The sequence below is a fragment of the Sebastes fasciatus genome, chromosome 23 (assembly GCF_043250625.1).
Source record: "Sebastes fasciatus isolate fSebFas1 chromosome 23, fSebFas1.pri, whole genome shotgun sequence".
Lineage (NCBI taxonomy): Eukaryota > Metazoa > Chordata > Actinopteri > Perciformes > Sebastidae > Sebastes > Sebastes fasciatus.
Window position 1 is genome coordinate 21,261,178 of NC_133817.1, and position 13,898 is coordinate 21,275,075.

The 13,898-nt window shown below is 38.0% G+C and overlaps 1 protein-coding gene across 7 annotated transcripts in view; it reads right to left on the reverse strand.

Moving 5' to 3' along the window:
* Positions 1 to 275: 275 nt before the first annotated feature.
* Positions 276 to 13,898, reverse strand: part of eps8a (EGFR pathway substrate 8a, signaling adaptor) — a 42,489-nt gene continuing 28,866 nt past the window's right edge. For 2 of the 7 annotated variants that reach the window (XM_074625964.1, XM_074625965.1), the window contains exons 14-23: positions 13,684 to 13,861; positions 13,455 to 13,588; positions 12,285 to 12,396; positions 11,836 to 11,976; positions 11,685 to 11,720; positions 10,085 to 10,108; positions 9,666 to 9,891; positions 8,499 to 8,685; positions 7,431 to 7,563; positions 276 to 4,037 (exon numbers count right to left, since the gene is read on the reverse strand). In XM_074625964.1, coding sequence (XP_074482065.1) covers positions 3,927 to 4,037; positions 7,431 to 7,563; positions 8,499 to 8,685; positions 9,666 to 9,891; positions 10,085 to 10,108; positions 11,685 to 11,720; positions 11,836 to 11,976; positions 12,285 to 12,396; positions 13,455 to 13,588; positions 13,684 to 13,861 — 1,282 coding nt within the window. In that variant the 3' untranslated portion in view covers positions 276 to 3,926. Of the gene's footprint in view, positions 4,038 to 6,867; positions 7,057 to 7,430; positions 7,564 to 8,498; positions 8,686 to 9,665; positions 9,892 to 10,084; positions 10,109 to 11,684; positions 11,721 to 11,835; positions 11,977 to 12,284; positions 12,397 to 13,454; positions 13,589 to 13,683; positions 13,862 to 13,898 lie in introns of those variants that run through there. The other 5 variants (XM_074625966.1, XM_074625970.1, XM_074625969.1 and 2 more) reach the window with 5 other exon arrangements.

The window sequence follows — 13,898 nt, forward strand, 5'->3', positions numbered from 1 at the left end:
TAAAAAAAAGAGAGCTTGTGGATGGCCAACCAAAATTTGACGTCAGAAATTCATCCGACTGTCCGATGGCTGGTCGGGAGGAGTTAATCAGTCCTCAGTATGAAAGTAAAGTATGAACCTTACCTGACATTTAGAGACAACTTTCAGTGCTCAACGGTTTCCATCTGCACCAAAACATGTTGATGTTTGATACCGAGTACGATGTAAAACTGGGTTCGTCTTCACGGAAACTTCCAGTAGAATTTGGTAAAAACAAAAAAAACTCAGCAATGAAATGATTTTTATAAATGTTTTATTGCAGAATGAGCAGATTTATATGGAAAAGGCACCATGAAAACTATACAAATACATTTCTGTAGTGAATTGTCGCTAACATCTCTCTCTGATTGGCTTCTAGAACTGTTTGGGTACGAGGACAGTTCACTAAATACACAAACTTTGCTGCTCTCATGAACAACTACTCAGCTTTAATCATCATTAGTGTAATTAACAGTGTTGTGCTACAGTTCAGTCCTGACAACAACCTTCATTCACATTTTCCACCGTTTACATCCTTTACACTCGACCGACAGAGCGGCCCGAGCAACTTAAGTACATCAGTGGAAAAACAAAATCAATACAATCAATCAATCAATCAATGCCACAGTGAGTAAAGAATGTCCTGGCTGATTTTTGCACATCTCATATGAAGGCATATTATACATATTTTATATTTTCTCCAGCTAGAGGATGATCTGATGCTTGGTACAAAAACACTTGTGTTATTAGTTTGTGTAGAAATAATGTTTTGCTAACTGATGTTTTTCAAACATTTGACGAACTTCTAAACAGTGTTTGGTTGCTGAGATGTTTACAGATGAAGAGTTTACCGTAAATTCTCACATAAAATTCCAATAATCAGTCAGTCTGAGGCAGTTCGTAACCAGCACGAACAAATAGCAGGTAAAAAAACAAAGCATTGAACTAAGAGGGGCAGAATAACTTGTACTCTAATGACCTACGTTGTGACTTTATTAGACCCTTTTAGTGTCGAACGGTGTTAGCTGGAGGCTAAACAAAGGAAAGACTGGAGGCTAACGCTAGCAGTGGGCTAACTTTAGCTGGAGGCTAAACAAAGGAAAGACTGGAGGCTAACACTAGCAGTGGACTAACACTAGCAGTAGGCTAACACTAGCAGTGGGCTAAAGTTACACATCTAAAATGTCATCTTGCTGTGTTGTTGGGTGCCAGAATCCAGATATCACAACATTAGAGATGAAAAACTGTGATTCGAGGCTCTAGCGAGCTACAATATCAGAGAAACGTTTCAGAGATGGAGAGTAAATGTTGCTAATGTTTAGCCTTCTGCTAACCGCAGCCGTGAGCCGTTGGCTGTTAGCAGAAGGCTAAACTATTAGCAACCCTTTCTCTCCGTCTCTGAAATGCTTCGCCGTTATTGTGCGACTCTTTTTGACTGACTTTACTGAAGGATAGTTAACTATAGGCATCCAAAGATTTATACGCCCCCAATTTATCTTTACCGCGCTGCCGTTGGCCACCAGCCCGCCGGTCGGATGGCTGGCTACTTAGCTAGCTTAGCTTGCTAATTCCACCATGCTGTCATGCAACACAGAAAATGAGGCGAACAAAGTCGTCACTCATCTGGCGATAGCACGGTGCTTTCCTACGCTGTGACAAGAGTGTGTGGATGAAGCATTACGTTGATAAATTTGACTCATTTAGCGACTGGCTAGTTAGCTAGCTACCTTGCTAATTCCACCATGCTACAGAAAATGGCGCCGCTAGGAGACTACTTCACCGGGGGAGGAAAGCAGGCGTTGTCCAGAGACAGACAAGCTAGCTAGCTAACTAGCGTTAGCCAGCCGTCTCCTCCTCCTGAAGTAGTCTCCTCATCATGGCGTCCACACTAAAAGGGTCTATAAACTATAAACCTCCTCCCAGGGTCTCTGTGGAAACAGTAGATTAAATCAGTAGCCTGCTTTAGTTTGATGTAATCTATAAATTCAGTTCTCATTCAGTCGTAGAGTTTCTACTAGTCGTCATTAACAGTCAGTTTGAAACTTCATTAACAGCATGTGGTCGACATGTGATGATGTCACATGATGCTACCTGTTACTGTGGTTACTGTGGGCGGAGCCTGAAGGAAACTCATTCATCATGTTTATAAAATGTCATCAGACTACATTCATCTCAGTGTTTGGACGACATCTGAACTCTTTAACGAAACACTAAACTGTGATTCTGAATCATTTGACAGGTTTGATTCTACACTCGCCTTCAGCACAGAAATACATTTTTATTATTTATTGTGCAAAAATGCTGATCGCCAAATCTAATATCATCTGAAGAAATCTGTTTGTGTCACTAACTCTAAATCACGTGATGTCCATAAATTAGACATCATTATAAAGTTATTGTGCATTTCAAGAAAAAGGATTTTTTGCTTTTTCAGCGGATCAGTTCTATCATCAATTATATTAAGTTATTTAAACATTTGATACAACCATAAAATAATAAGATTATATACTATGAATATTGTAATTGTCTTGGCCCAAAATCTGAAATGTAGTTATATTTATCAGTATTATTGTGTTTCCTAGAACAATATATTCAAGCCAACACTCAAATAATTCCTTTTGTTTTTTCTGTACAATCAACCCGTCAGTTATATGAACTACTCTGATCAGTTTGTGCCTCTCGTTTATCATCGTCATCATCATCATCATCACATTAAAGTCACAGAATTCAACTTCTGATTTCTGAAAGAGAAATCTGTGACAATCCAACATGGCCGATTAACCACATTACCTCAGTTTAAAGGTATTTTTAAATCCTCAAAGAAACACAGTCCTCTCAAAGTCCTGAAAAACCTTGTAAGATACTATCTGTAATATATCACACACAAGTATTGTCTCTTGGGAACAAGATACTGTCTATAACATCTTACACACAAGGTATTGTCTTTTGGGAACAAAATACTTTCTATAAAACTTGCACATAAGTATTATCTTGTAGGAAAAAGATATTATCCATAACATCTTACACACAAAGTATTATCTTGTGGGAACAAGTACTATCTATAATATCTTGTAAAAAAAAAAAAAAAGTATTATATTGTGGAAACAGAATACTATGTACAATACCTTGTACAAAAAGTATCTTGCAAGTAAGATGCTATCTATAATATCTTGCACACAAGTTATAAATATTATATTATTTGCACAAAATATTATGAATTTTTCTTTTGAAGTTTTATTATCAGGTATATTTAGTCCATTATTTTATATTTTCATATGGCAGCCAGGAATATTTATCTACTATCTGCAACTTCTGAAACAGGTGAAAAATATTTTTTCATTGTACATAGGACTGATCTTTTTTACCCACATGGTTAGAAGATTCTAGAAATGTTGTTGTCGGGGTTTTGTCTATCAGAAAAATGCAGCTCATCTCTGTGACTCTATTGTAACGATACGCGAGAGGCACAAACTGAATCTAACGAACTACCAGCCGTTCTCTAGACATTAATACTGAGAGGTTTCGCTTTGGAAAATGAGCTACTGAGCAGCTTTTCTTCACTTTTTACAAAACACCAACAAAACTCCTCCAAAGTCCCGAAAGTGTCGACATGAACTTCAGGCAAACATGGCAGAATATTCTCTCTGTGGTTTAAATATCGGACGGTCCAAACGTCAGTCGGCTGGTTCGGTTTGTTTTAAGTGTTTCTCTAAGGAGGCGAGCTGAGGAGTTCCTGCCTGCGACGCATGATCTCCACAAACCTGGCGTGGTCGGACGCCACCTGAGGATCAAGAGTGGGAGAAAACAGCAGGCTGCAGTTTGAAAGAAAAATAGAAATGAAAGTAAAAGCAGGAAGGAAGGACGGAAGGGAAGGAAGGGAGGAAGAGAGGAAGGAAGCCATGTGTAGCTCAATGGGTGCTGCCTTCATCAAAAGACTCCACCCCTGAATCACAGGTGTTGGCTGCCAGTTTCTCCTGTCGCCTCCTCATGATCTCCTGGAGCTCAGAGCCTGAACCCCTCTGGAGATGCAACAAGGCCAAAGACAGGAAGATAGGAAGAAAGAAAGAAAGAAATAAAGACAGAGAGAAAGATGTAAAAGGAAAGCAAAGAAAAGAGGATCCAGAGGAGTGGGGGCATGGGGAGGAAACAGAGTAGAGAAACAACTCGTTAGACGTGAAACAGAAAAAAACATAAAGGTGAAATCTTTAATTCTCGCTGCTTCTGAAGCGACTGAGCGTTTCTTTGCCAACAATCTACTGAGCGTCTCTTTCCTCCTGGAAATCAGAAGATTTTATCAGCTAACGAGAGAGAAAATCTTCTGGTCACTCAGAGCTAACAGCGCTGGCTGTGGTTATATGGTGTTATATGGTTTATATGGTTATATACTGCAGTTAAACTCCATGTAAACGCAGCCAGAGGCCTGAACCAACCTCAAGAAGCCGTCTGCTGCTGCTGTAAAGAGCTGTGAAGAGCAGGAGCATGAAAATATTCTACAGTATGAGTCAGCTGGTTGAGCCAGGGTGCATGCTGGGAAACAAAGTAGTACCTTCTAAAACTGGTCGCACAAAGATCTGTTACACTGCCGAGTCGAACCGCATACGACTTGTACAAAACAATAAGCAAATAATATAAAAATTTTTGTTGAAAGACGGATTAGTATGGAAGGCAAAAAATGACTCATCAAAAAATAAATAGATAAAATAAATGCTTAAATAAAAATAGAAACAGTCAAATTGATTAAAAAATATATATATATATAAATAAATGCTGAAATTAACACAGAAATAAATAATTATTGCTTAATTTCTACAAATCTGCATTTACCAATTTCTGAAATTCTACATTTAATTTTCTTTTGTTGATTTTTAAACAAATGTAGAAAATACAGAAATAAAAATTGAAATTTAGAAAAAAATTATGAAAGTAAAAATAAAGGTATGATCTAAAATCACATATTGCTAAAAGTTGAAAAGTTAAAATGCATAACTAAAAATAGATTTGTAGAAATGTAGAAAAATTAAACCGTTAATATATTTATTCAATTATGCATATACTGTAATAATTTATTTACTTGTAATTGTATCTGTTCATTACATTATTTTTGTATTTATTTCATCATTTAGTTATGCATTTATTGTTAAATAAGTCACCTTTTGTCCTCATTGGATTAGACATATGTAGTGTTGTAACGGTTATTCTCCGTCTGTAGACGTCTTTGTGCAACCAGCTGCAGGTGAAAACGTTTCTTCAGGTAAATATCTGTCCGAGCTTTAAATGCAAGGCTGTACCGAAGGACGTTTTTTAACATTCAAAGCTTCTATTGAGGTTTTTGAATGAAGCTTCGAATGTCTGTTATATTTAATGACATCACCCCAAGTTAAATATTTTTTTTTGTTGAAGAAAATCCTCAATTTGAATAAAGTTATCCATCGGATTAAATGAGTTAGTCGTTTTTTTTATTTAATCGACTTTCTTTAATGATAAAACTCTTGACCTCAGTGAAAATGGAGTTTTTGAAAGACTAAATGCCAACAAATATGGATTGAGGCAGAATATTTCCTTAGATAAAAACATGTTGTGATTTGGGGAAATGATTACATCCATCTCTCTTTCAATAAATGTTGACTTTTGGACTTTACAACGCTCTGGAGTTATTGGAAATGTTCGAATCACACGAGTCAGAAACAAAAAGAGAAACAAAGCAGAAGCTGAGTAGAATTCAAATGTTGATTTAGAAGTTGAATGTCAACGTTATGAATGAATTATTCGGTACAGCCCGAGTAGTTAAACTCTGATGGTAAATGCTGCAGCCATCTGTACGATTAGCTGACTGCTAATCAAAGCTAAGCTAAGCTAGCACACAGGTTTGTCTGTTAAGATCTCATTCCGGCCAAGTGAAGGTCTACATCCTGGTCTCTATAGGTGGGGGGGGGGGGATCAGAGGGCACCAGGTGAGGATCAGGGGTCAACAGGAAGTGGGACATTCTTGATCTGGTTCATTCAGGGAGTTTAAGGAGGACTTAACTGTACACAGCAGCACGGCAGGGAGACAAATAGTGGCGCTACCTTAAAATGCTGCTACACATGAAACGTCACGAGCTTCGTTCTGACGGACAGAATCTGGAAATCATATTTATTCTAATTAATTCATGAATTAAGTCCCAACTGGAGTCCCAAGTCATGTCCCTAGTCAAAAGAAACAAGTCCCAAGTCAAAGTCAAGACCAACAAGTCCCAAATGAAGACGAGTATGTCCCAGGTCCCAAGTCAAGACCAAGAAATCACAAGTCAAGACAGGTAAAGCCAAGTCCAAACTAGATTGACCCAAGTCAAGTCCCAAGGCAAGTCAAGGTCAAGACCAACAAGTCCCAAGTTAATATGAGTATGTGCCAGGTCCAAAGTCAAGACCGACAAAGAACTGGAGTCCCAATTCCAGACTGGATAGTCCCAAGTCAAGTCCCAAGTCAAAAGAAACAAGTCCCAAGTCAAAGTCAAGACCAACAATTCCCAAATGAAAACAAGTACGTCCCAGGTCCCAAGTCAAGACCAACAAATAACAAGTCAAGAGAGGACAGTCCCAACTGGAGTCCCTAGTCAAGATGAGCTAAGTCCTTAGTCAACACAAATAAGTCTCCAGTCTCAAGTCAAGACCAACAAGTCAAGCAGGAGGATGTCAAGTCATTCTAATTGAAAAGTCAAAGTGAAGTCAGGAATCATTGGTTTTAAAGTCAAAGTTCAAGTCTTTCTTGATTTTGTCGAGTTGAGTCTGAAGTTATCAGATTTATGACTCGAGGCCACGTCTCTGTTTTGATCTGCAGCAGCTCTTTTTAATAGTTTCTAATTTTGAACAAAATATGCTTATTAATACTAGAAATGATGAGTCTTAATCTGACGGTATCACCTTAAAAAAAAGGCTTTGGGTATTTGTTCCTTTAAATCTGTCGAGCAGAACGAAGCGGCGAGCGTCTGGTTGTGAACACGATACCTTTAATGAATGTGGTAACAGATTCAGAAGATCATAGGAGGGTCAGAAGAAAACCTGCAGGTGGAAATAGACACCACACACCAGACCTTGGCAGAGTTGGGGGATAGAAAGCTTGAAGACAGAAAAGAGCCTCAACAGAGCTGCAGCTTCCAGAGACAAACACTCCGACAGGAAACAGACTTAATACGATAGAGACCTGATGAGCGGCTGTTTTAATATAAAAACACTAAAGATCTGCAGCTGACAGGAAACAGACTTCATTTGAATGTTTCCAGGGTTTGTTTTTGGAAGCTGATATTTTTGTATGTATATTCTCTAAAGAAAAACCCTTTCAGAATAAAACGTCTCAAACGTAAAAAGGAAAAAATGTTGCCGAGTTTTAAGGTGCGTTGTTGTCGATGACATCACGTGTGACCTGTGACACTCACCTCAAGCGCCGCCTTCTGGACGGTGACCTGGCTGAAGACTCGCGCTCCGTCGTCGGGACAAACCGTCTTCAGCTCCTCCTTGTTGAGAGAGAAGAGCTGAGCTCCGGTCAGGACGCCGAGGCTGGTGATGGTGCTGCACACAGGAGAGACACGCGGTCAACAGTAAACAACAGACCTTTTAATCTTTGGGTATCAAGTATTTTCAAGTCAAAAGGCTCAAGTCCAAGTGAAGTCATGAATCACTGGTGTTGAAGTCAAAGTCCAGCTGAAAGTCTTTTTTGATTTTGTCAAGTTGAGTCTAAAGTCATCAAATTTGTGACTCGATTCTGACTCGAGTCAAAGTCACGTGAACTCAAATTCACACCTCTGGTACTCAGACTACAAACGGAAACCAGAACACTTTGAAAATCGGAGTATCTGTCTACAGAGATCACTGAACACCTCATTGGGATATTTAATACTGAATACTTGAAATAAAACTGAATTTATGTTTGGCATCGGAGTTCCACCAAAATCATCTGAGCAACTCTTTCAAATTAAAATTGCAACTTGAAATTAACTTCTAGATGCAAACGTCTTTTTTATTTTTTATTATTAATTATTATTATTATTATTATTATTTCATAATCTTTCCTGTCTGAACTTGTAAACCCTCAAAATCTCTTAAAAACGAGTTTGACACTGTTCAACTTGAAATCACTAAAACTTTAACATCAACACAACATTAATGACAACAGATGGTTTTTACTTTGTTTTCATAAAATAATCATCATAATAGTCGACTTTGTACCTCATTATATTAACCATATATTGTTTATGTCTTTATTTTTTTTTAATCGCTTGAATCTTTGATTTTTACAATTCTGACTTTCAAAAAGCCAAAATTTGACTTAAATATTTATTATTTTATTTTATAAAATGTTGACTTGCATGAGTATTTACATGTTTTTAATTCCTAATATTACAGATATTTTTCTTGTTCCTGCCAGAAATAAACTCTAACGGGTCAGTGGTTTTATATGAACACATGTCAGAGTATTAAAGGATTAAATGTATAAAGAGACTCACACTGGACTGAAGCCTTTAGCCTCTAACCAGGCTCTGACGTGGTCAGGTGACGAGTCGTAGCTGATGCTGTTGGACGGCGGTTCGCCGCCTCCGCGAGTAGAACCCTGAAACTTCTTCTGAGCGCTGCGACCTAAAGTCAGTCTGTGCATCAGCTCGTCCTGGACTTCCTCCATGTTGGATTTCCTGCCTGCAGGATGAAAAACACGTACGGTTGTTACAAAAACACTGAAACAGACGATTAATGAACTGGTGGTTTGATTATCAGATGAATATGATTATTAATATTAGACACTAATAGGAAGAAAAATCTCTCAAGTCAAAATGTGTGAAAATGTCGCTATGTTATGAGAAAAAAACTTTTATATGCAATATTTTGAGCTTTCAGCTCGACTTTATTTTCATAATTAATTTTTCTCATGTTACGACTGTTTTACCTGTCTGTTGCATTATCCATTACTTTTAGCTATTTCAACTGTTTATCCATCAGTTTTAGCTAATGTTTAGCTAACTATTTTAACTGTTTAGCCATTACATTTAGTTAATATTTAGTTAACTAAAAAGTTGTAACTTTATTTTCAAAATTAATTTTTCTCATAATGTCCAAAAATATTATAACTGTATTCTCAGAATATTGTGCCTTTAGGTTTGAAATATTACAACTTTATTCTTGTAATAGTACAACTTTATTTTTATTTATTTTTTGTATTTTTCATATATTTTTATATTTCAGGAAATATTAACACTTCACTTCTCTTCACTTCAAACTATTACAACATTATTCTTGAAGTACTTTATTTTATTCTTGAATTCCAACTTTCTCCTCAAATTAACACAACTGTCTGTATTCTCAAAATATTATATTTTATTTTCTAAATATTATGATTTGATTATGATGAAATGTTACCTTATTCTTGAAATATTACGAAATATTCTCCAAATATTACTTAAAAGTTTTACGACTTTATTCCCAAAATACTATGATTTCATTCTTGAGAATTTGTTCCTCCAAATTGACAGATTCTCAAAGAAGCTTAACATGATGAATTAATAAAGTAAAAATAAAAACCTATAACACTAAAGCTCAATTACTGATAGAAATGTCTTGATAAGAAGGAGATGTTTTTGATTGTGACTTCTGGAGACAGTTTGCTGTCATGTTGGACTCACGGTGGACGGGTGGAGGTTTCTGGTTGTTGTCCCTCATGGCGACGCTGCCGTTGTCGCTGGACGTGGTGCTGTTCTTGCGGCTGAAAGCGCTGCTGCTGCTGGCGATCGGAGGAGGCAGCGGCGGCGTGGGGAGCCTGGCGGGGGCCGGAGGAGGCGGCGTGGGAGCCGGAGGCATCGGAGTCACTACCGGTTTACTGGGGATGAAGTCGGTCCTGGGGGTCTGTTTCTGAAAGAGGACAGGTGGGGCTTTTATTCTGAAACTTAAACTAGTGATTCACAGTGCAGTCTGTAGGTGTTTAGATAGAGACACGTTTAAAATGTGTCACCATCCAAACATTTACAGACTGTACTCGACCTTCTGAACCTGAAATATGTGAAGCTCAATGTCTAACGTCGTGTTTGTCGTTTACCTCGTTTACCTCGTTCAACTCTCCCAGTAATTGCTGGAAACGTGAAATGAAACATAAAACATGAAACATGGTGGTGATGAGACGGTGAAACAAAATGTGTTATTCACAGCAGCAAACTCACTGCAACCAAATCTACTAAAACCTACTGAGATTACTGACTACACTGGTTTATTACTCAACTAAACACTTAAAAGGGACTGTTTGTAAGAATCAGAAATGCTTGTTAATAGCGACACCTGTGGCCGTTAAGTCAACGGAAGTCAGCGTCGGGTTCGCGCTTGCTCACTCTAAATAGACATGAACGAGCATCGCTCAAAACAGTGAGGCGACACACGTCAGCTAAAAGCAACACGTCAGCTAAAAGCACAATATCACTCTATATTTCAGCTGCTTGGCAGTAATGTTAGCTGACCAGACGAAGGTCTCTCCATGAATCAATGCTGATACTAGTGTTGGCTTTTCCTGCCTCAGCCTCCCGACCCCGGCCGGAGGGAACAGGGGAGACACCGACACCCGGTCGGAGACGATAACGTTTCTCGCTACGGAGCTCCGTCACTTCACAAGACACGGAAAACCTCTGTTGGTCTGGAGGAGCTGCAGCAGTTATTTCTGCACAAACGTCCACTGAACATTCACTAGATATTCTCAGAGCTAAACTAACTCTTCTGCAGTGTGGAGTGTGCGCGCATGCACGTGAGGTGGAACGAGCTGAGACTGAAGGCAGGCAGGCAAAGGAGCAGAGTACAGCAGAGACTCCGGTCCTGGAGACCAAAGCTACGGTCTCCCCCGCGTCCTCCGACCGCGGCCAACACTGTTTAACAGACGGGCTTCACTAGATACAACTTTGCGGTTTTGGTGCTTCGGTGTAGTTTGTGTTGGAGTCTGAATCTGAACAGTGTAGCCACACGCGAGCGTGCATGGGACACCGACCCGGGTGATTTATACGTGTAAGAAGTTACAAACAGTCCCTTTAAAGGAACAGTCTGACATTCAGTAAAATAGTCCTGTTAGACGTCTTACCAACAACCCAGGCCAGTTGCATAAACTTAGTTTAAGTTTATCCATTACTATAAGCTAATGTTTAGCTAACTACTTCAACTGTTTATCCATTAGTTTTAGCTAACTATCTCAACTGTTTATCCATTAGCCTACTTTTAGCTAACTTTTTCAACTGTTTAATCATTACTTTTAGCTAACTTGTAGATAAATATTTCAACAGTTTACCCATTAAATTTATACAGTTTACATTTTCTGTTATTTTCTCCCATATTTGGAGCGGCGTGGCTTTTGCATCCACCATTTTTTTCTCTTCTGTGAAGTGTTTTATTTCACCCATAATGCATTGTGAGACAGGCCAACTAAGTCAGTCTTACATTAGTCACTCATAGGGAAGCTTTATGCAACAGGTACATTTAAGTGTCCATAGCAAGTCTGACTTTAAATTATATTTGAGACAAAGATGAGGTTTATTTTTATGCTCCTGGCCCCTGAACGTAGTTAGCCTAGCTTAGCACAAACACAAAACACCCAACATGTCAGACTGTTCCTTTATCAAACGGTCCACAGCAAAGCACACTAAACTAAACCCACTGGTCACAAGTCGCCCTACCTTGAACAACTCAAACTCCTTCTTTGGCATCATAAGCTTCAATAGATCAAAATAAAACACATGGAGGAGGATGAGACAGTGATGATGATAGTGATAGTGATGATGATGATGATGAAACTGGTTAAGTGATTAATATGAAGCATTAATAAACCTGTATGGTGTGGCTGTAGATGGGCTCTCCTCGGCCTGTGATGTCCACGGCTTTGGTGATCTCCAGGATGTTGTTTGGCACGTAGCCGGACGCCCCGCCGCCGTTACGAACCTTCCACCACTGCTTCCTGTCGTCCAGAACCTGACAAGACCGCCAACACTTCAGTTCAGAACTTCATTCAGATTTTACAGCATTTATCACCTAACTTTATAGGGTATATCGATCACATTATTACAAACTAAACTAGAATGTACAAAGCTTCCTGACTGTATTCAGAGGTAGTTTGAAAGAGCAGGTGGGAATTTAGGAGAGGTATGTTAACAAGACAAATGTAAATAATACACTTATATAGCATCTTTCTTTCTTCGTTTGGTCTTATAAACATAATTTTCCTTTTGAAAAAACAATATAGGTATATTATTTTAAATAAATGATGACTAAAAACAAACCTCGACGACCTCGTCTTTGAGGACGGACAGCTCCGTGTTGTTTCTCGCCACAAAGTCATATTTAGATTTGGCAAACAGTGTTGGTTGGATTCTGCTGTCATCATCAAAACTTCTGAAATATCATCAACCAATCACAAATTATTACTAATTATAATGTTCACAGAAAAACTATTCATCATTAAAAAGTACAAATATTTAATACTATATATTGTTTTAAAACACAGAACACACAAAGAGAAAACACATTTTCAAAATTAGAAAAAAGAAAATGTTGATTTCCAACTATAAACTCAATATCTGAATAATAAGGAGATTGTTAGATTATTTGACGTTAACGATATTACAGCCCTGGAGAAGTGTCCCAGCTTAAGATCAAGAAGATTTTAGAGACGTGAATCAACGGAAATAATTCAGCTTTCAGGTGAAAAAGTGTGAATGAGAAAGAAGATGAAATCAGTGGATGAAGAAACATTTGAAGGAACAGCAGAAGCTCAAATCAGCCAGAATAAAGAGATTATTATAAATAAACATCAGTCAGAAAGAGGAACAGAGTCAGTTCAGAAAATTTGTATGGAATACGAAAACGGTCTTATTCATCAATTAAATACGTAAATACTGAAATAAATACAAAAATTAAAAACATTTTAATCTTAATAATTATTAATTTTATTTAAGGATAAAAACATGTCTTTAATTTATTTCTACATTTTTATGAATCTGTTTATTTATTTATGAAATTAATAAATACAATAAATGTATAACTACATACATAAATTCCTAAACATTTATTTACTGATTATTTCTTATTTATTTCAGTTTGTATTTTAATAATAATTATCTTAATTTATATGCATAAATATATGTCTTTAATTTATTTCTACATTTTAACAAATCTACGTTTATTTTTGCCTTTCTGTATTTATGAAATTAATAAATACAAGAAATGTATAAATACAGAAATAAATTCATAAGCATTTCTTTACTGATTATTTCGGTTTTAATTCTAATAATAATGATTTAAAAAAAAAAATGTATTCTATGTTTATTAATTTATTTCAGCCTTTCTGTATTTATGATGAATAAGTCAGATCCGGTCCTCCGTAGGTAAACGGGCAGTAAAGAACAGGTCTGGGATCAGTTCTCCAGGGCATCATGTGACCTCAGGGTTACCGGTCTACGTGGTGGCTGACGGCCTGTTTAAAAGCAGCCATGGCCGAGTCCTGATCCAGGATCTGCATGCGTTTGTAGGAGGAGTTGGAGAAGGCGTACCCGTCTGCAGGAGGGAACTTCTGCACCGCCGACTGCTGCACACACACAGAGAAGACATAATAAATATATATATATATTATTTATATATATGTGATACAGGTGGATGTAAAGTGATGGTCTAGATGTGAACCTCCAGTCTGGTCCTCAGCTCCTCTTGTCTGTGGATCTCAGCGTTGGCGAGACTCTCAGCCAGCTGAGTCAGCTCCTGTTCTCTGGATGGCGCCGCTGCCGGGAACGCCGGCGGCTCCCAGCCGTCCCGGAACATCAGCATGCAGGGCGGGAAGTAGTGGTCCTTCGGCCACTCCAACCTGCACACACAGGACAACGACATTTAGCCTGTTTTAA